Genomic DNA, 23,414 nt, shown 5'->3' on the forward strand with positions numbered 1-23,414 from the left:
AGAGGATGTTTAATCTTTCACATGCGGGAGAGTCATACTTTGAGCTGGGATCATTCCTTAACCCTCGCCCTAATCTTTATTTATTTAACCTTTATTTAACCCTTTAACACCAAAGTCCGTCACTTTTTTTGTGCTTATTTTAATCATAAAAGAGAGAGAGAATATATCCTGTGTGTAAATGATTTTTCCCATTTTTCCAGAATAACTTTCAATATCTGGCATTTATTTACAATTTACTGCAGGTTAAAATAGTGTATTAACAATTTAAAATGTAGTTGTACACGAACATGTGTTAAATTAGAAATTTAAACAGCATAAAACACATTTAAAATAAGATATTGGTTTGATGTCCAAAAACAGGCCAAAGTAAAGGCATTTTTCCAACTCTGGTGAAAAAGACATAGATTCTCCGGCTTCCTGCAACAGCGCAAATGAAATTATTGTAATAACCACATGTTGACTATGACGTGCAACTTCTCAGCTTTTCAGAACCCGCTGGTATCCGATAGCACAGACCGTCACGTAGTTAGGGTGATGCAAAGAATGCTTGTGCAAACGTGTCTTTTTCGATAAAAAGCAGGAGTCAGCTCTTGTGTCCCTGTCCCCATTTATTCACTGTCTCAGCACGAGTGAGGACGTGATGAGGACACAGGTACTTGTCCTCAGAACAGGTGTAGCGACAAACAGTACAAGCGCCGCCTTGTGAAACTCATGATAGACACGAGGTGAATGTGTCTCCTTTAATTCTTTTTGAATACAGAATAATACACTTCCTTTGTAACTGTCCAGGGTGTACCCCGCCTATCGCCCGATGTAGCTGAGATTGGCACAGCACCCCCCGCGACCCTCTGGTGGAGGATAAAGCGGTTAGATGATGACTGACTGACTGACACTTCCTTTGTGCTGAAAATCTGTCGATTCTACACTGTACTCATGTGTAATATATTCAATTTAAACTTCTGCCAATAAAACTAATAAAATTAAAAAAAATTTAACCAAGATAACTCATTTACATTTCATTCAGATCAAGACCTTCTGCAGCTTACACTAACAAATGTATTGGTACAGAAGAGTATTAGTGCCACAAAATATTCTGAGATTTAAATCAGAATTCTGAGATTAAAGTCAAAATTTAGACTTTTTAATAATAAAATAATACATTAACATTTAAAACAGTAAGAACACTCTTATAGAGTACATAGCCCCTGTCATTTATGTGTTTTCTTCGGTTGTTTTATTTTGTTTGCTTTCTTGATTATCTTGTATTTTCTATTAACCCAGCTTGAATTAAATGAGACAAGTGTGGCTTGGATCAATACTGCTGATGTATGAAGCCAGAGAGAGTGTGAACAGATCTGTGCCTGCAGTCACGTAGATCCTGGCAGAGCTGTGTGCCGCCTCCTGTGGAGCATGACCCCCGCAGAACACACACACACGCACGCACCCGCACACACACATGTGTACATGTCTGTACCTGCGTGTGAGTGTACATCACACAGTGATGGACAAAGTGCTGTGCACTGACGCTAAAGTGCTAATGCAGCTCTCACACTGGAATCAGGAGATGATAAACAATTACGTTTCACCTTCAGCCGCTAAGAAAAAGGGAAAAAAGGGTATCTGTGTGTGTGTGTGCACTCACCCACCCCCCAAAATAGGACGAACAGAATGGGTGAAATGACGGGGAGTGGTTTATGGACAAGCTCCTGTGAGCAGAAAAAGGCAGTTTGAAATGAAGTATATACTTTGTCCGTATATAGAGAAGCAGGAGACACTGAATGTCAGGGCGATTCAACAGCTGGTGTTTTGAGGGTCACACAGAGTATTTGTCAAAATAAAACAATAATAATATGGATAAAAATAAAAGGTTGAAAGCAATTATAGCAAATACGTTGCTACAATTAATAAAAATAGACAAAAATATACCGTGTGGGTGAGACAGAGACGTGCAAAAGTAACATTTTTGTTTTCTCCACAATCGCAGAGTGATTGACACTCGACTGTGTTGGAATAGTACCTGGACGTTATTAAAAAAAGTGGCGTAGGATTGCATATGGATGGTGAGGACATGTCCCCACTAATATATGGAGAAGATCAGATTGTCCTAATGTATATTAGAGACAGGGCGATGTGTACGTATGCGCGAATTCTGTGCGAGGAGAGCGACCGTTAAAGAGAGGATCTTACAAGTGTCAGTGAACGCATCACAGCCGAGCACTGTGAGTTACAGAGGAGATGAGAGAGAGAGTGCAGGTCATGAGTGTCCTCACAGTTTCCAGAGTATATACAGTATGGGCTTGATATTTACTGTACAAACAAGGACTGAACATGAGATATAGTACATGTATATTGCACTTACAGTATATCATGTGTTATATTGCACTCCATTTTGCCTGTAGAAGAGGGACAGAGCCACCAATTTCCACTGGTGTCGCGAAAAAAATATCAGAGAATTGGATTCTCCTAATTTCTCGCATACTGAGAGGTAGATTAATGGAATGTGTATCAACGGGGACAAGTGGCAGAAGAAGAAAAAAGATCTCTGCCACTAATTTGTAAAATAACTAGGTATGTATGTCAGTGTATAATCGTTTTTACAGCCTTTGCAAAAAAACTTTATGTATATTTTCTTCTTTAGGAAAAAGGCCTTGCTTTAAATCACATATGAGGTCTGTATCTGAGTCATTCAGGTCAGGACCTTTCAGGGATTTTCAGGACTTTTTTTGGGTCTTGGCTCAGTATTTTTGGACCCATGACGATGTACTCAGTACATTTTGCAGCGTCACTAAAGAATTAAATATAACACTCTTCCAAAGTGTTTATTGTCCTTGTGGGAAATGGTGTTAAATTGACTTTGACTCTGTGAAATCTACTGTGTAATAAAATGCCTTTTAATTCACTCTGCTTTCTAACAATAAGAACTCCATTAACAATACGTTTTAGACTCTTGGATTTGAGATAATTTGAGATCCTAATTGTTCAATTCAGTTCAATTCAATTTTATTTGTATAGCGTCACATCACAACATACATTATCTCAAGTGTCTGTACATAATCAACATTATAGAGCGCACAGAAACCCAACAATTCACACAATATGCAAGCACTGGGCATCAGTGGAGAGAAAAAATCTCTGAGAGACCCAGACTCAAGGATGTGCAGCATCTGCCTAGACAGGTTGGGGTGAAAGGAAATATTGGGGACAGAAGAGAGGTGGGGGACAGGAAGGTGGGAGAGAAAGGACAAGTGGGAGGTGAGGTAATCAAGCTGATTGATTGGCGGCTCACCTGGGTATCTTGAACAGGGCTCTCATTGGGTGAAGCTCAGAAAGGGGCGGGTCTCCATCTCCCAGCTCGATGGCTGTGATGCCCAAGGACCAAACGTCGCAGCGAGCGTCGTAGGTCGAGTCCAGCTGCTGCTCACATGCGATCACCTGCAGATAAAACCAATAATAAAGTATCAAAATATCTAAAAGAATCTCAATTACATTTCCCTTGAAGATCAAAAAATGCCTTTTTTATATAAGTGCTTTTATGTGTAGTTTTCGAAGATGTTTGTTGAGAGATGACAAACCTACACACTGGAGCAAATAAAGGGACGATCACAAAATCAGCAACAACGGAAGGAAGTTAATGACGTGCATGCAAACAAATAGCCTCGTGGAATTAAAAGCATAAAAAAAAGAAATTAAAGGGGACATATTATACCCTATTTCCCCGATTAAAATAGTTCCCTGGTGAACTATGAACATGTCAGTGACATGCTTTGGTCAAAATACCATAAGGATGAAGCATCAGTTTTCGTGCATGGTCCCTTTATATGCAAATGAGACACAGGCAAACACACACCCACTTCTTCCAGGGGGTTTCTGATTTGTCCTCTTTACAGTGCTCACTCACTCAGCTTCTGTTCTCTCTGCTCCATTCGTCTCCCCCTCCCTCCACTAGTTCTCTGACGATATCAACATGGCAGCGTGTGTTTTATCGCCTATACTTACACTAAGGGTTACCACGAAAACATGACTGAGTATTCTTTTTCCACACTTTGGCGACTGGTAGGGCCTCCAGAGTCCCAAATATAAGTACTGAAATGGTTAAAAAGTTGATTTTGCATAATATGTCCCCTTTAAGTAAATATTTTTATAGTTACAGAAGTAAATGAATTGTTAAAAAAGCAATCACATTGGAATTGGGGGTGACAACATGATTTGATGTCTTTGTCATCATAAGGGGGGTGGAGTGGCTCAGTGGTTAAGACCAGTGCCCTGTGTGCGAAAGACATCATGGACGCAATGGTTGCAAGTTCGACTCCACCCCTGGCTGATTGTACTCAATTCCATTGTAAGTCGCTTTGGATAAAAGCGTCTGCTAAATGACATGTAATGTAACATGTAATAAAGGCTTCACCATATATTACTATTCAAAACACTCAAACTAAGACTCCTTCCTTCCTTCCTTCCTAAGCATCAGCTAAAGGATGTAAAGTCATGTTATAAAGTGAAAACCCCTGGACTTGTATGTGATACATTCCTTCTCTGCATTTAACCCATCTTCTACTAGAAACCTTCCTTGAATTAGGAGCAGTAAGCAGTCACACTGAGCAGCGAGCGCTCGGGGAGCAGTGGGGGTTGGGTACCTTGCTCAGGGGTACCACTAGCCGTTGACCTTGTGGGGACTTGAACCGGCAACCCTCCAGTTACAAGCAAAGTTGTCTTTTCACTTGGCCATGGGCTGCCTCGAAACAAGTCGTACCCCTTTAAAGGTTCTTAAAGGTATGAAGAAGTGCCCAAATGTCCTCATAATGACAGGTTTGTACCAAACTGTGTCCTCAAAGCCGACTGCAGACATGTACACACACACACACATACACATACACACAGGCAATCATCCGTGTCCTTGAGGCAACATGGTACCCAGTCAACAACATGAATAATCTGTGTGGGAGACATGTGTGCTAGTAACACACACACATGCACACGCACACACTCATCATTATTGTACTACCAGGTCCCAACAGGTACAAGTACTTCTTTACACGGTTGAGTCAAACAGATAAATTGTTACCATATTAGTAAGACAATCCTAAAACAAATGTCCACACACACATTCATCATTCTGTCATTTCTCTGCACAACAAATGAAAGCGACACAAAAATCCATTTAAACCCCATCGTTATATCGACTATTATAAAAAAATGACACCAACAAAGACATTTTGACAGTTTATCAATGTGTTTTGACAGTTTATCAACGACAGCAACAACTTACCTCAAAGTTAAAAAAAACACAAACTCCTTTAAGAAGGTGAGGTCATGTCTCTGTTAATCCAAAGTCTCTGTCTCTGATGAAGATCCTCGCTGACAAACCTCAGTACTGACGTTAAAAAGCCTCAAGACCAAATACTTTCTGGAGTCCAACTCTTGACGAGCGACTGCACATCGTACACAAATCAGGTTTTTGTCACACACGCTACATTCTAATGCAGCATTTGCACAGCATGCAAACCTCATGTAAAAAACATGTCAATGTCAATTTGTCGGGCACATTTAACTCACAAGTGCAGGTGTCATGAGGTATGTAATGAGGAATATGAGTATACCTTCGTCTAGAACACTGGTTCTCAGTGTTTTTATAACCCAGTATCACCTGAGAAAATACCATTATTGTTAATAGGTTAAAATACAGTGGTGTAAATAGACACCACTATTTACTATTTAGGTGACTGTAATTATTATTATTGTTTATTGTTATTTGTCTCATTTTCTATGCACTCTCATCAAAATTCCTCAGCTCCACTCTGATATACCTTGGTATAAACAGTAGAACTGTATTTCCACCACCTGGTCGTATACCACTGGTGGTACACGTGCCACAGTTTGAGAATCATGTGGAGTCTAATCTAATCTTGATCCCTGTTATAGATGCCTTCACGTGCTGAGGTTTAAACTGAGGGGATACAGGTTCAAACCCATAAAAAACCACAAATAAAGATTAGAAGCTTGATTTTTTGACACTAATGACCATAAATGGTCTCTATTTATGGATGGTCTCTATTTATTATTTAGGTCTCTATTTATGTATCCTTAATGTTTTCCCCAGGAAAACATTAAGGATACATAAAGGATACATTAGGACCCTATGTATCCTTAATGTTTTCCCCAGGAAAACATTAAGGATACATAGGGTTCCCATGCCAATTTCCTCAAATTCAAGAACCCAATGTGCTGATGGGAGCACAAGATGGGAGGGCAATGCATGGAATCTGACGTCAACGCTTAACTTCTTTCTTGCACAAAATTCAAGCACTTTCAATGACCCATGTCTATTCAGACATTCAAAAACCTTAAAACGGCCTTGAACTTTTTTTTTTTAATTCACAAATTTTAAAGGAGTTCAAAGTCTCATTGGAACCCTGTATTTAGTTGATTTATTGTATATTTTGGCACATCTGATGTGAAGTGAGGACATACTCAGAGAAAAATATTGTTTTTGTATCACAACAATCAAAACAAAGCAACTATTGACTCCAAATCTTAAAATTTGTATCATTATTGAATTATTTTTGTGTCACGTGAACACATTTAATTTTGTATTACTACCATAGATTTGAATTTTATTTAATCGTATTTCTTTAAAATCCCCATTTCATTAAAATGTTTGTTAATCTAGTTTTTAATTAGTCACTTTTTTTTTTTTTTAAATCAAATGTATTAATATATAACTTTTTGTGAATTCTGGTGACATCTGTACAAATACAAATTGATTTATTTTGTAATTAATAGCTGTAACTAACCCTATTAGATAGATAAAACGTGTATGATGAAAAATAAACATAATTATGAGAAAAACCTGTGTCTATTTCCTGGTAAAAAAATTATAATTTCTTGACGTGTGGGTGCGTTACATGTGCTGCTGGTGCTGTGAGTCGTGAAGAAAAAAGGAGGCTGTCCATCCCGTGTCTCTCTCACACGAACATCACATTTGACAGTGTTGTCTGTTTGATGGTTATTAACTGTGGCCCAGTGGGACCTGCTCCAGGCTAATGTAGTGGAAACAGAACAGGCTGTGGGGAGGGGGGTGTTGAGGAGGGTAGTGTTTAGAGGCTACTGTACCTCAGGAGCCATCCAGAAGGGAGTTCCTACAGACGTGTTCCTCCTCAGACGTGTGTTTGTCAGCTGAGCTGAGACACCTGCGGGGACCAGAAAACACTCTTCAGACATTTTAAACCCTTAGTGCACACGCAACATAGATCAGTGCCGCAGGCACACCCTTGGTAAACTGCCGCAGGAACAATGCACAACTTCGTATATGGACTTCTTATGTGTTGTTGAGTCAAAGTTATGATTCATTTTGTGTCATAGAGTAACGATAATTGTGCAAAAGTCATAAAATAGATTGTTTTTACTTGCTGAGCGAATTTTGAACTGTGACATCTTCCCAAATTTCACAAAATAAAAAAAGTAAAAAAATATGTTTTACTCTATATTGCAACATTCTTATAGCCTCTGTATATACCAGTGGCCAGCAAACAGGAGTTAGCTCTTAATGATGAAATAAATGAGAATAAACCTTTAAAAAAACAGCATTTGCAACCCAAATTTGGTACTGTTGTCCAAGTGCAATCGGGAAAATCTTTCAGTGAACTGCTTCATCTGTTTATTCTGAAAAAGGTGACAGCTAGAATTGACAGTTAATCTAAACTAAATGTTTGGTGTGAAAAATACAAATAAAAACACTGCTGTTGTCATGGAGACAGCCAGGTTTGGGGACTAAATGTCTGTAAAATACCTACTTGCATTGTTAGGCTCAAATCAGAAGAAGAATCAGTCTTTCTAAAAATTGAAATGATGCACAATAAATATGAACAATACGAATATATGTGTATATATATATATATATATTCGTATATATATATATAGTTATATTTATGATTATGTAAATATATAGATATATGTATATATAACGTGTATGTATACATACATATATATATATATATATATATATATATATATACATATATATACACATATATAAATATATATACATTTTAACATAGTATTGGAAAAAAAAACATTCAAACTCATTGTCAAATGAGTCCAACAAGGCTGACTCTCTGTCCAGTGTTTGGACAGAGAAACACCCACAGAAGTCAATTCTACACCTAATTCTTTACCCGTCTCAGATGGTAAGACTACGCTGAATAAACCACTAACCTCAATGATTAAACAAATGTACGTGTGAAGATGCTCCGTGTGGATGATATCACGACGTTTTGAGAGAATGAGATTTAAAAAAAATCCACGATATTTATGCTTTAGTAAAGTTGTAAAATGGGGTTAGATTGGACCCGAAAGTCGACTTTGTTGACGTGTTTATATCGTCAGAGATCAGCCGGAGGAAAAAAGTAGACAGTATATACAGCAGGGAGCTGCTCAGCTTATAGAAGGCTGAGCTTTCCTGTTCGCTGCTGATAGAGCTGTCACTATAGTGACAAGAAACAAACACACACACACACACACACACACACACACACACACACAAAATCACACACACAATCACACACACACCAGGTAATCCAGGCATCGAGCTTTCCTGCCCTGCACATGATTGATCACTTTGAATTACAAATTCTTGCAGGTGACTTTAGCAGGTGGATTTTTTTTTTTTACCGGACAAGATTTGAATGCAGTTGGACCAGAAACAGACTGCAGCACCTGGAGACGACAGGTGCTCTCTTTCCCTCTCTCTCTCTCTGAGAACTGAGATTTATTATCTCACATTAGCTTCATCTGCGAACAGAACAAGAGGACAAAAGCTCGCCGTGGCACACCGAGGCGGATGAAATCAGCATAAATGGCACCGCAGAGATGACGTGTGCGGTAAAAAAAACAACAAAACACATGCTGACCCACAATCCAGTGCAGTCCAGACAAATCAGTGTTACGCCGCATGCTCATGTGTCCCGAGGGCTCAGAAGGACAAACAAACGGTGATCGGCTCGGACATGACACACTCTGTCTTGCACAAAGAGAATACCTCAAAATCTGCTTCTTTCTGCAGAAACATTAGGCGTTAAAACATTATTTTTGTCTTTCTTGACGTCTTATTATTGCAGAAACACAGTAGATTTCTAGTCGGAGTCAGCGGAGGAGAGAGGAAAACGCCCGGATGAGCACTGCAGAGGAAAACGCTCTCTGTGGCCAAACATCAGAAGGGATTAGAGTCATGTGCAGGAGGGGATATATGCATAATCCTGAGACACACACACAAACTTGTAATTTTATATCTTAGTGAGGACACATCATTGACATAATGCATTCCCTAGCCACGTACCCTTACCTTAACCATCACAACTTACTGTCTAACCTTAGCCTTAACCATAAAACTAAATTTTTAACCCTGAAAAAGCCCAGACCAGACGTTTTGTTTGGACCTCAGAGATATAAATACACATAAACACAGGTACAGTATTCTCAGTGTGGACACCCTTACCCTAACCTACCCTGCATAACACTTATCCTTAACTTAAACCTAATTCAAACCTAATTATCATTAAAACTAAGTCTTAACCCTCAAAAAAACATTCAGAGGTTTGAGGACCAGCAAAAATGTCCTCAAAATGTCCTCCACAAACATAGATTTGAATGAAGAATTGTCCTCAAAGACAAACTAAGCATTATCCCTTACCTTAATTCCAACATGTTAACGCCTAACCCTTAACTTAATCTAACCACAAATCAAATCTTAGCCCTAAACTTAAACCAGTTCCCCAGAAATGAGGTTCTGTCTCATTAGAGACCAGGTTCTGGTCTCCATTAGGACTCTGGTCAAACACACACACACACACACACTACACTGTACCGTGTCAAACCACATCAACTTGAAGTAACTCACAGTTTTACACAAACTAAGTCAGAAAAGCCACAATAATGTGATGAAATTAAAGATTACGCACACGTCTGCTAAATAGAACCTTATTTGTGAGGTATATGAGAGTGGTGGTGGTAAAGAAACATAAAGGGTTCCCTCTTAAGGCTCTCGTCGCCGCTGTCTTTCCACTGCATTAACCCCGAGTGGAGCCTGGTGGGCCACACTTAATAATCATCACAGAGATAAGGCTGTCAATTAGAATATTCATGAGAGAACATGTGAATGAATTCATTCTTCCACTGCTCCCCTCTCTCTTACTTGGTTCCATCTCCTTGCTACTTTGTTTGGCGGCTGGTGATGAGTCACTCTGGGGGTTTGAGCTCTTCAGCTGCTTAGTGTGGCGTGTGCGCCTCTCCCTCCACATGCGTCGTGACGCAGGCACTAGTCGGCTCTTTTCTTTTTTTTTATGACCTTTTTGTCACTTTGCAAGCTTTTATGTAAGTCGAGCTCATTTTCAAAGTAACATTCTGGGAACGATCTGGAAACCTTTAGAGAATGTTCTCTAAATGTTGTATGAAGGTTGTGACAAAGTAACATTCTAGGAACCATTAGAGAACTTTCATTAAAGGTTGTATGAAGGTTTTAGAAAAGTAATGTTAGAAGAACGTTCTGGGAGCCAAAAGAGAACGTTCTCTGAAGGTTGTATGAAGGTTTTAGAAAAGTAATGTTAGGAGGACGTTCTGGGAGCCAAAAGAGAACGTTCTCTAAAGGTTGTATGAAGGTTGGAGAAAAGTAGACCACAAGACATCCTAGGGGGGAACCTTCAGGAAACATTCCCGCAACCAAAAGGTAACATTCCCAGAACGTTCTGGGTACCAAAAATTGTTAGTTAGGCTATCCATCCATCCATCCATTCATCTATCTTCTATTCGTTGCCCTATAAAACTTGCTGTGAAATGAGCAGCTGAAATGGAGTTTTATTTTGAAAAGCCTGTGACTTTGCTTTGCCTTCTGTAAAAATGGCTGCAATAATTAAAACATGTGAGGAGAATAAAGCTCCTCTGGTGGTGACAGTGTGGCCTGTGTCATATGAGCTACTTCATAGTCACTTTAAGTGATTCCATTCCATTCCATTAACACCTCCTCCTCCCCCTTTCGATATAAGAGTCTTGCACTTTTGTATTTCATGGTTGGGAGAAAGGCTTTTAAGGGAAGCTCACAATTAGCAGGCTAAATGCAAACCTACACACAACGCTCACGTTGAGTGGGGGATTATATTTGTAATGAAAACAGGCCGCTGTTATTTTCTTCTTCTTCTACTGGGGATGAGTCATCACCATGAAACAGTCGCAAACACTTTCCCCATCATCGGCATTAAACCCAGGAATTATTCCTCTGGCCTTCGTTTGGCCTCAGGAAACACAAATGCAAATTAGGGCAAACACATGCAGAGGCAAGTATCCACGGCCGTCTGCTGCTGCATAACGGGTAAATATGGGTTGTAATGGAAAAATATTATCGTCTGCCACATTGTCAGGTTGGGTAAATGCTGTCCAGCCTCTCGAGGAAACTAATTAGCGGCACAATTTATTTGGCAAGCAGCTGAAGGTAACGGGTGTTTGACCCTCTTTAGTTTCATGATTTTCTCTGATTGGAAGTGGGACAAAATGATGGTGTTATATTTAATGAAATAGGATTATTTACCTACGTTTCTTTGGGGAAAAATATAGTGGTGGCACAACACCCCCAATGGCCAAAACCAGTATAACAAAAATAAACCAAAAAAAAAAACCCGCTGGCGATAGGAAAGATTTTTTCATTTTTCTTTGCGAAACCCCTGAAAGTGAAGTTGGACTTTCCAGGCTTCTGTACATCCCACCGCCACGTGACCTATTAGTTTGCGAACTACCTTATTGTCTGAACTTCTCTCAGTAAGTTTACGTTGAATGATTTTTATGCATAATACATGATGAAGCCTTGAGTTTAGCATTTTTGTGAATCCAGAAATAAACTAAATGTATGGAAGAAAAAGGGGTGGAGTCTAAGAGAGATTGTCCACCTACACCTGCAACCATGCAACATGGAACTGTAGCTGTCACTCAAACTGTGTCCAAACCCCCATAATAACCCCTTCTTTAACATCTATTTGACTCTAAGTGGGACCATGGCCTCGTTTTCTCATAGACTTGTACAGTATATATACCAGTGAAGTAGCCCCCTAGTGGCCATTGATGGGAGTACAAGTTTGCAGATGCTTCAACATGGGCTTCTCTTTGAGGACATAAAGACGACATCCATGACATCCACTTTAACTGTGACAAGCAGCACTACTTCACGACTCCACATGGTGGTGCTTCTCACGGGTACAACTACAAGAGTACTACAAGTACTGTTCAATTTAGTTTTCTTCAGTTCGCGATTGTCTTGTCGTGATGTCAGTCGGTCACAGAATCACTGTATCGTATATATTTCCGTAATTTTCATACGTGTCGTGTATTGGACTGTTTTTCCCCACGTACCAAAGTCCACCAGTTTGACACCTCCCTGCGTCGTCAGCAGGATGTTGTTGCCCTTGATGTCGCGGTGGATGGTCTTGTTGACGTGCAGATGTTGAAGACCCTGTGGAAAAGAGAAGGAGTTACATGACGATGATGTTATATATTGTGTTTATGAATTACAAATCAGAATGGAGACCAAAAATATGAGAAAACAACACAGCGTTTGGCCACAACATGGACTAATTATTTGGGAGAAAAGCATTGTAAAATATGTGTACATGTGTAAAAAATGCTCACTCCAGCACATAAAGGTTCTGGTTTGTTTCCAGAGAGGATAATTACAGAACTGTCAGAATCAAGATATGTGTTACCATGTCAGAGTAAATTAATCTGGAACACAGTAGAAGCCCTTTTAATCTAGGAATTAGTGAAGCAATATCTGATGAGTAACTGTGAGCAGTAACCGGAGCACTTTTACAGATGTTTGAAGTACCGATGTGTCTTTGCACCACTGGAAAATGCTGCCTTTAAATATGTGGATGGCAAACACCTGCCTGTTTAAACTCTTCAGGTCACGATCATTCACTTTATTCCACTTCCTCCCACACACACTCACCATGAGGGCCTCGTGCAGGATGTAGGCAATAATGGCTTCATCCATTGTGTCCCCCCTCCTCAGCATGCCTTTGGCCAGCTCTGTGACCGAGCCGCCGTTGCAAAGCTGCGACAATGACAACAAAGAGAGAGAGAGGACATGTGCATCAATTTATCATGACTCATCAACTACAAACTACAGCTCAGCCCAAAAACAATATTATGCCAGGAAAATCTGGGGCATCTGAGATTATGCAGAGTTCCACAGGAAGGGGACGTTTTTGGTGGTTTGATTTTGATTTCATGGCGTAATCCTGTCAACCTGCAGAGGGCTTATCTCTCTCAGGCAGCTTAGCGGGAGGGAGTTGAGAGAATGTACATTTTGTGAGGAGGAGGTTTTAATCTGCACGGCGATGACTAAGCAGTGCAAAAATATTAAAGATGTCTTCAAACTATAGCTGCAAGAAGACAAAAGAGGGAGAAACGTTTGATTATTTCTGTACGCGTGTGTGTGTGTTTAGAGGTGTTTTCTCTTTTCATCGTGGCGGCGTCAACAGCAATCCCCTCCTGGAAAATTACAGAAAATTACCCAGCAGGTTGCCAAGGCAACGGACATAACCCCATAATTTGGGGCCCTTTCTTTGGGAGATGCCAGAGCTGCAGTACAGGGGAGAGGGAAGATGTCAATCACAGCTCGTGAAACGGAAGAGGAAAGCGGCAGATTCTGCATTCGGGCGGTGTTTGTAAACACGAGATATAATCTACACGTGCATTAAAAACACACATTTATACATCTGTGTGAGTACATGTCACATGTTCTCAGTCTTCGCACCATCAAAGAAACGCCACCGTCACTCTTTATGTGTTCTATAATTACACTAATTCCCCACACTTGTACAGTGAAAGCTTAATTAGGCCACAGACGTGCGGCGGTGTGTGGTTATTGAGGAGGCCAATCAGTCCCCCGCGGTGTCTGTGCGGAAGAAAATGTGCCGCGCGTATGAGGAAAAGGTCACAGATACATAATCTGTACAGCACAGCGTTAACAAAACTAACAGTGCAATATTTATTTCTCCTCAGATGGCAGGGGAGGCAGGATGTTTACTGACTGCACAAGCAGGTGGTTTCATGAAGGTTTTGACAAATAACGTTCTGGGAACGGTCTGGGAACCTTTAGAGAACGTTCTCTAAAGGTTGTGACAATGTAACGTTTTAGTAACTTTAGAGAACGTTCTCTAAAGGTTGTACGAAAGGTTGTGACAAAGTATCGGTCTGGGAACCTTCCATATCAACCACAGGAGAACCTAGGGGGGAACCTTCAGGGAATTTTCCTGCAACCAAAGGTTAACGTTCCCAAAATGTTCTGGGAAGCAAAAATTGTTAGGTGGGCATGACGCTTTAAAATGGTGGTAAAGTATTGCATCTTTAATTATATCAATTTAAGGAGATAAAGGTGGACACTTGTCATCACTAGACCCATTCTACAACTCTAACCACACTCACTGGTTGATTTTGGGGAACCAAGAAGTGTTCAGTTAAGCTTTTAATGTCACAAGGCATGGTTAAATGTAAGAAAAATACTAAAATATTCAAGTATTAAACTATTACAAATTCCATGTTTTGCAGTCATTTTGTCTCTATTAATGGTCACTTTTGTCTTTTCTTTCTTCTGATTTTTTCTCTCTCTCTGTGGCAGTTTTGTCTCTTTGTTCTAATTCTTTGTTTTTGTGGTCAATTTTAATTCCTTTATGTCTCTTTGCTCTCACTTTGTTGTCATTATGTGTACATTTGTGGTCATTTTGTGTCTCTTTGTTGACATTTTGTGTCTCTTTGTTGACATTTTATATGTTTGTACACTATGTTTTCATGACAATTTTGTCGCTTTATGTTGTCATGTCTTGTGATCCTTTTATTTTCATGACACATCATTTGACAGTGATTGTTGTCTCTTTGTTCTCAGTTTGTCTCACCCTGTGACCATTTCATGCCTCTTTTTCTCACTTTTGGTGGTTGTTTGTTGTCTCTTAATGGTAATTTATGTCCCTCTTTGTTCCTTTTTTTCCTCTCCTCTGTCGTATTGTGTCTCTTTGGTCTTGTTTTGTATTTTTGTGTTCCATTTTGCTATGCTTTTGTAGTTCCTTTATGTCTGTGTGAATATATCTGTCTCTTTGTGGTTCTTACATGGTCATTTTGTATGTTTCTGAGATCATTTGGCCACGTTTTGCAGTTATTTTATGTCTTTATTGTCATTTTTGCACCACTTCATTGTCATATTTGTGTCTCTGTCATCGTTTTGCATCTGTTTGCATTGAATTGTTTCTCTCTTTATGGTCATTTTGTCACTTTTTGCTGCAGTTTTCTGTTTGGACTGCCCTTGGAACGAGCCGTGAGCCTGTGTCACGTAGACCTGTCCAGACCATCCTTCTACACATGCATTAGATCCTGAGAATGAAGGGAAGTCTTTGACCTTGAGCAAGCACCGGCGCGGGTTTTCAACACTGTTGTGTCCCGTGTCTGTTTAACTTATCTGCCCATCAATCTATCGATCCATCACAAGTCCGGAGTGGCTGCTGCCAGGATGGATGGCGCGTGTATCTCGGCTGCCACGCGGGGAGTTTAATCACTCGTACTCTCTGCAGTAAAGCGGAGAGCGCCGCCAAGGCTCTGACAGCGAGCCGTGAGCCTGACGTCAGCTCACGTCTCTGCCACCATATCGCCTGTCATCATTAAATTACACAGCGCAGACACACAGATCCATATTAATGAGAGGTGCAGTGCCCTAGATTTAGCCGAACGTTGCCACCGTCTCTGTAGCCACAGAAGGAAAAGTGACGCTCGACATTGAACCTTAATTATCTGAGACGTGGCGAAGGCAGAGGGTTAACAAAACTTTACACCTGGTTTTAGTTCAGATCGATGCTTATTTTGATTAAAGGCCTCTTAATAAGAAATCCCTATGACTAGTTGTAACGGTAACTTTTAAGACAAAACATGCTGAGATTGACGACACGTCTTGCACGTGGACTTGAGTTTCCACAGGTTTTTATCATTTTTCAAAGACTAACCCGAATTCATTGAATGCTGCGTGCCGTATTCTCCATTACAAAAGGAGGTCAGGTGCTCGTTTAGTCATGTAAATGAGAGAGAGTCGATCAAAGACGAGGAAAAGAAATACTGTAGATGAAACACACGACGGAGATGAAACAGATGGGAGAAACCACAAACAGGTGCTGACTTTGTGCACCTTTAACTGCCGACGGAAACCCACACATGTAATCTGGAGTTTTTATTTACCACAGAGTTGGAAAAATGTGGTTAAACACTTCATAAGTGTGTGTGTATGTGTGTGAGAGAGATACGTGCTGGATCCTCTCCAGAGAAGAGCACTCTCATTGTTGTTGAGGCCTTATCGTTTACACGAGCACAATGGCCGAGGTGTCTGCTTTCCGCTCGCTGTTTATTGAAAAGTCCGAAACAAGGAATAGCATTTTAGACCTCATTGTCAATTAATGACCGCAGAGGTCGAGACACGAAACGACTCAAGGGTAAAACGCAAGTCACAGCGAGTTTTTTTTTGCCTTTCAGTGAGCGTCTGTCAAAGAGGAAGACGTGGTGCAAAAAAAAGCCCTCAAGTAACACCATTATCACCAACTGTAGATCAGTTAAAAAGATCTACGTTAAAAACATTAACGTTAATCTCCAACATTCAGCAAAGAAAATGTCTAAAATGTCAATATTTAACAGAGGAGTCTGGTGTATTTAGCGACAGCACTGCTGAAAGCAGGCGATGGATCGTGAGTTCGAATCCCGACCACGTTCAGTGGTATTCCAGTTCAGTGACTGTCAGACGGAGTCTGTGCTCCAGTCATGAAGGAAGTACTGAAACGATTCTGTGAACAAATCTTTTTAAATCAACTGATTCTCATGATTCAGTTACAGTGAAAACAAGTGCTTTACAAGTCACTAGTTTGTGTATTTGTGTCACGTAGAAAGATGACTCCGCACACATTGAGCAAGGGGGGCTATGAAGTCATGGAAAACCGACCAAAACCACATGTTTTGTGAAGTCATTAAAGTTATCGTGGAGATGGAAATGTTGTGCCTACAGCGCTTTATAAAACACAAACGTTAAATGCAGTAATTCAGAGGGAAAAACACAATGTGGGCACAAACTAATGCATTTTCAATTTAACATGGAGACATTTTTGCATAATGGAAGCCGAGATACAGCTGTGATGAGACGAACACTGGCCTCCACTCTGACACAGGAACAGCTCACATTTGACATGTGCATCTAAATCAGCTTTTTTTTTTATTCCCAATTAGAGAATAAAAGTCCCTCCATCGTCGCTATCTTTGAAGTATTTTCTAAGCTCTCCGGGAGCAGAATTAGGGCGTCATTCATGTTCATCTCTGCCCACATCCGCTCTCATGAAGGAGCACAAAGCCAAAAAGCTTCAGCGAGTCCAATGAGCGACTAACAAAGTGGAGGATGCAATTTGTGCGAATTCAGTTTCATAATGAGAGGTCTGCTGTGGGCTCCTGGTAAAGGATGTAAAAATTGCAGTTTAGAAGAGGGAGGGGCGGTTGCCATGGTGAATGACCACCTCACTGCTCGCTTTCCTGCCTCTTCAGTCATATTTCAGAGCGCACACACACACTTCACTTCACTTCTGGATAAACTGTTGGCTGCACAAGGAAATGATGTGTGGATGAGTGGATATGCAAAAATGGAATGAGGAGGGGAAAGAAAGTAACAAAACAGGAACCAGATATTTCCTCATGTTTTAGATCCTGACATCCAAAAACTAAGACTGAGACATTCATTGTTGCGCCTCAGGATAAAATCCCTCAGATTAAACAGCGAATTGGAGCTTTAGGCTGATTCATCCAACAGAACCTCAGGAACTCAGGTGTTATTTTTGATCCATCTAGTGAGAAACTGCTTCTTCTACTTTTTGACTTTAGACTTTTCCTTTTCAAGCACTATGAGTGGCAATCGTTGTATGAAAGGTGCTATACAAATAAAGTTTATGGTTATTTTTCTTATTAATAATAAGAAAGAACTCAAGTGTCTCCAGGCAGTTTCAGAAACGCTGCTATTCGGCTATTAAACCGACACGTCACACCAGTTTTACCTGGTTACCCGTTCATTATTATTGTCCTCTGTCTTTATGTCGTTTAAACTGTGTGGATTCTTTTAAAAAAGCAGCTAAAGACTCTTTTACTTTGTGATTATATCTCTGTGAAAGGTGCTGTATAAATACTGACTCCCTTACATTGTTCAGCACATCTTGTGCGTGACGTGTTATGTTGTGAGCAAAGTCGCCGCGGGGTCGTCTACAAACATTCAGGAGGAAGAAGTGCGGCGATGAAAAGTGAAGGAAACACAAGCCACGGAGGTGAAAACCATCCACTGTGGATGAAAAGTCCACTGAGCTTGGATTACAATAAATATGGACACAGTGTCCCAGCATTTGCTGTCCCTGATAGAGGAAGAGTGGACGCCCAAGACAACCAAGACCGTCACTGATTTGAGTGCAGTTGCAGTCAAGACCGAAGACGATGGATGACGTAAATATACACACCCAGTCAAGTGAAATAAGGAAATACTATATTAAATGGTTTATATTGGAATTGCAAGATGAAAGACAGTTATAAATAGTTTTTATATGACTGTTTATTTACATTAGTCAAGTCAATTCAACTTTATTTCTAGAGCACATTTGAAAACAACCAGTTTTGACCAGTGCTTTATAGAGTTAAAGGGTAAAACTGTTATTAGACCTCACAACTCGACTTTATTGTTCATTAAGACGCATACGCACAGAGGAATTGAAATCACGTTTCTCTCAGCCTCCTACGGGGTAAAAGGAAGAATGACATGATCTTCTGTTTCAGCATTGTTCGCTTTAGATTTTTGGGTCGGACGCCACAAGTCTACCAGTGACGACACTCTGACCAATCACTGGCCGGCAGTCTGTTGATGACACATTTTTAGTATCTTTTCTATCAAAAGAAAGTACAAGGTACTATCACTAGTCTTAATCTGATGGGATTGGAAAAGTCAGTGTCATTTAAACATCTGAAGAATTTCAGGGTAAAATATTTCAGTCTTTACTAGAACGACCAAAGACTGACTCAACGATGCCTGAGCTTCAAAGACCTCGTGTACCATTCCTGTCACTTTTTATTTTATCAAACCTCGTCATGTTTGCCGATCGCTGATAGCGGAAACACAAAATTTACACGACGTCGGACTCACACCACAAACGCTCCTCTTTCATCCGAGGTTGACCTCTATTACACGTTTGTCCCGGAGTTGACATTTCCAAAGGGCTACGGCGGGGAGTTAAATATGAAAGATGAAGAAACGGGGGACCTGGAGGCATACGTTTTTTTTTAGATGTACAGAAAGCAGCAGTGGCAGCAGCGCCGCCACCACCAAGGTCCCCTTGAACTTAAACGTATCACAGAAGCACACCTGCATCTAATCATCGCTTGGACTTGACAGTGGATGTCAAGAAAAGCAAACAGGACTCATTTACATGCAAAAATATAAAATTTTACCAATAATTCACTGTTTTCAGTAAATTACACCAAAAAGACAACATAAAACAGTCGAGTCTGACCTTTTACATGATGGCGAACGCCATCCCCCAACACACCAACGACTAAATCCCTCAGGCGGCCTATAAGTAAACTCTTAGACTGCTCATGCTGGCTTAAACTGTGACATAATCCCTGGCCAGATTTGTTTAGTGCTGTATATACTGTACCTGGCAAGACACACTGTCTAATGTACATACAACTGCACTTTAAATCTGCGTCTACACGGCACAGTCTGACTGTATCGACGCATTGAGGTTGCTGGTGGTAACCAATGACAAAGACAGATGATGTGAAACTAGTTTAATTAAATGCGAATATGCAGGGAACGCTGAGGGGCCGTTTGTAAAGTGGCTTAAGATGAAAATAACGTCAACGTTTTTCCACATTTAGCTTCAAACTATGTTTAAAATCTTGTTGAACTTTTTCCACATTTACACCAATATTTGTTAACTTATATTTATATTAACTGTTACACCTAAATGTTACATATTCAATCTTAATATTCAAATTTAAATCCAAATATTAAATGTTAAATCTAATGTTACCATTTTTTAAATATATTTAACATTTAGATTTAACTATTTAATATGTGCAGAGGTTAACAAATATTGGAGTTAATGTGGAACAAGTTGACGTTCAAAAATCCACAACAATTTTTTAACATTGTTTGAAGCTAAATGTGGCAAAATGTTGATTTTCAGCTTGAGCCACAAAACCAGCCTGCCAGCATCAGTATCTGGCTCCAGCAGATGATTTAACAAATCTAATCTTAAATTATTTGCTTGTCTTCACAAAAAAATCAAGTTCTGAGCTTTGAGTTTGTCTTCGTAAACAAGCTACTGATTAAAGACAACATCCATATTATTGTTAGTTTAAGGCAACAAACGTTTTTGTTTGTGACCGAAGACGTTGTAAGACACAAGGTTTGGCCCAAATATTCAATTATTGGCCCTTGCTGATCCCTGACATAGACAACATGATTTGGACCTTAAAAATTTCACTTTAAGGGAACTTCTCACCTCCAGTACAAGCCACAGTTGATCTCCACACTTCACATCCTTCTTGTAGTACATCCCAAAAAACTTGACCACATTGGAGTGGTCAGACAGAGCTTTGAGGATGTTATACTCCGCCTCGATCTCCTCGTCAATGTCCTATAAAAACAAAGACACAGAGTCAGTAAAATAAAGTACTCCGAAGTACCGCAAATAACTTACACTCTCACTAGCAGCCAGTTAGCTTAGCTCATCTTAGGATAAAGCCTGGAAACAATTGTAAACTGGGCTACAAAAATTACCAGAACTATTTTTAATTTTTCACATCATTTTCATCCCTAAAATAAGTGTAGCTTTGAGAAAAACAAGGTAGCTGCCCTGCACTTGCTAGTCTTTATGCTAAACTATGCTAAGTACCTAACTAAGAAGCAGAAATCAGTTTCCCTCTGTCTTAATTTTACAAAGAGAAGACGTACTCTTAAGTGAAATTAGAGGAAACACTGATGAACTGGGCTTTTCTTCAGCTTGTTCTTGTTCTACAGAGCATAAACCTACAGTGTCAGTGTAAGTGAAAAAGATATGATCGGTATTTTGACCCACCCTTATTTATCTCCTTTTATCAAAAGCTGCTCAACAATTACGTTTAATTGTCTAAAAAAAAAAGCATCGTAGCCATGCAGTCACACAGTATCTTAAAATAATGTTCAGTGCTTGTTATATTTAAGAAGAAGAAGAATATTCCTCACAGATTTTCTGCTTCATTACTGCTCAGATATGTAGCACCTCTTGCTTTATAATGTTCACCAAGTGGAAAATGACTCAGTGCACCACTATCATATAGAAACAGTGAATATCTCACAGATGATGAACAACTTTAGAGGCAATTTGCTGGGATAATTAGTAAGATGGCTGTTAGAGGGAAGAAAACAGGGAGGAACGGACATGTGCGGCGGTAACATAAAATCTATGGAAGAGCATTATCGCGCATTTCCACCGGCTCTACTCGCCTCAGCACGACACGGCACAATTAGGTTGCATCTCCACTACAAAAAAGTACCTACTTAACGTGGACGGAGTCATCACTGCACGGCTGAGTAAAACTGTGGTGACTTGTTTTATACACCACACACACACACACACACACACACACACACACACTAACTAGTGACATTACACCAGACTTCTGCAGTTGTTGGAGATTAACCCAAGTTTTTTGGATTGTTAAGTAGTTTTAAGTGATCTACAGTTCGGCGCTGTTTGGCTTGATTTGTGAGTGTCTTCTTGTCTGACCAATCCTCGCATAGTACCTACTACTTGCACGCTTGGAACCTCGCCGAAGCAGGTACTAAAAATAGTACCTGGTACCAGGTACTAGGCTAGTGGAAACACTACTTAAACCGCGCCGTGGCACGGTTTGTTTAAAGTAAAAAAAACACTTTTTTGACTTTTTTCTGAGAATTCATGCTGTTTTGTTGTATTTTTCTTTCCAATACTTTTCCATACAGGATAAAACCGTGAAACCTAAAACAAGTTTACCTGAACCTAATAAAACAGTAAATTGTGTTAAAAGAATAGAAAAAAGGGTAAGATTTGGTGCCTAAACCTCCACTAGAAACTTCAAGCTTCTCTGCTTAAACTCGCACTGACTACAACAATACGTGCCTGGCACAGAATAAGAGCATTAACCACAAAACAAGTGAAGTTCAGACCACACTAACACACCTTTTCTTTTGTTTAAACTCATTTAAAACTCACACATTACATCAGAAATACTTTCTTACATGGATGGGATCCAGTATCTTCACTGCAGCTTTACTTCCATCACTTTTGTTGAGCACCTTGTAGACTTTCCCATACGTCCCTTTCCCGATCGTCTCGATGATTTCCCAGGTGTCAGTGGGATCTGGAAAGTTGTCAAAGACGATGGATTTCCCTGATTGTGGAAACATCTTCAGGAGAGATCTCCTTCAGAGAGAAAAAACACAAGTGGTCACAGTAAGTAGTAGTTGGGATTGAGAATCACATACACTTTATTTAGTAATGAATTATGGCAATAATAGTCCTGCTGAGCAACAAGCTAATTCATTCTTCTTTGTCTCACATTTGAAACATTTATCATTTTTGTACTGTACTTGTCCAAAAAGAAGAAGGAAGAACACTGCTGTTAAATGCGGCAATACAACGAGAATTGAGTCTTTGCATACACATTTACATTTTAAAGTTATCCAGACCAAGCTACAGCACACGGATATCCCAACAACTTTCCCCACAAACACCGTCCTCAAAAGTAACTCCACACAAACAAAAACAACACTAAACACAGACAAACTTACATTATTCCCTTAAAACAAAAAAAATGCCCATTTTGTCACCAAAGATCCACTTCTGAGCAAAAACTTAGACATGGAAGCAGCAGCAGGAGCAGCAGCAGTGGCAGGAAGGCTGCTACACTGGCCTGGTCATGAGTGTGAGCCACAGAGGAGGAGCTAATTCCTGCTAATCTCACTAGCAATTCCCCTGCTCCAGGACTGCCATTGGAACCCATGTAGAAGATACACTGGGATTAACAGGAATTAGCCACAGTTGCAGCATGAGCCTTTCCTCTTATAGATGCTCATTCATACACAAAAGGAAAGCTGGTTACAAGAGAGGGTCATTTGTCTTTTCATTATCAGGTTCCTCAGGGTGCTATATTGGATCCACTTATTTTTAATCTTTTTTTACGATCATTATGAGTTGCTAGTAAACGAGCGAGATAGAAGAGATAGAAAAACCGACAGTCGTCGTCCATGCACGGCAATTAGACTCTCATACATGCATGAATGCGTTTAGATAATTGTGTGTTTG

At 40.0% G+C, this 23,414-nt stretch overlaps 1 protein-coding gene across 4 annotated transcripts in view; it reads right to left on the reverse strand.

Annotated features, from left to right (window-relative positions):
* The window catches only part of myo3a (myosin IIIA), a 57,315-nt gene that overhangs the window by 28,029 nt on the left and 5,872 nt on the right, over positions 1 to 23,414 (reverse strand). For 2 of the 4 annotated variants that reach the window (XM_044022341.1, XM_044022314.1), the window contains exons 1-7: positions 22,901 to 23,044; positions 22,349 to 22,532; positions 20,592 to 20,726; positions 12,983 to 13,087; positions 12,388 to 12,487; positions 7,111 to 7,187; positions 3,287 to 3,432 (exon numbers count right to left, since the gene is read on the reverse strand). In XM_044022341.1, the coding sequence (XP_043878276.1) occupies positions 3,287 to 3,432; positions 7,111 to 7,187; positions 12,388 to 12,487; positions 12,983 to 13,087; positions 20,592 to 20,726; positions 22,349 to 22,532; positions 22,901 to 22,902 (749 nt within the window). In that variant the 5' untranslated portion in view covers positions 22,903 to 23,044. Of the gene's footprint in view, positions 1 to 3,286; positions 3,433 to 7,110; positions 7,188 to 12,387; positions 12,488 to 12,982; positions 13,088 to 20,591; positions 20,727 to 22,348; positions 22,533 to 22,900; positions 23,045 to 23,414 lie in introns of those variants that run through there. The other 2 variants (XM_044022332.1, XM_044022322.1) reach the window with 2 other exon arrangements.

The sequence above is a fragment of the Solea senegalensis genome, linkage group LG1, assembly GCF_019176455.1.
Source record: "Solea senegalensis isolate Sse05_10M linkage group LG1, IFAPA_SoseM_1, whole genome shotgun sequence".
NCBI lineage: Eukaryota > Metazoa > Chordata > Actinopteri > Pleuronectiformes > Soleidae > Solea > Solea senegalensis.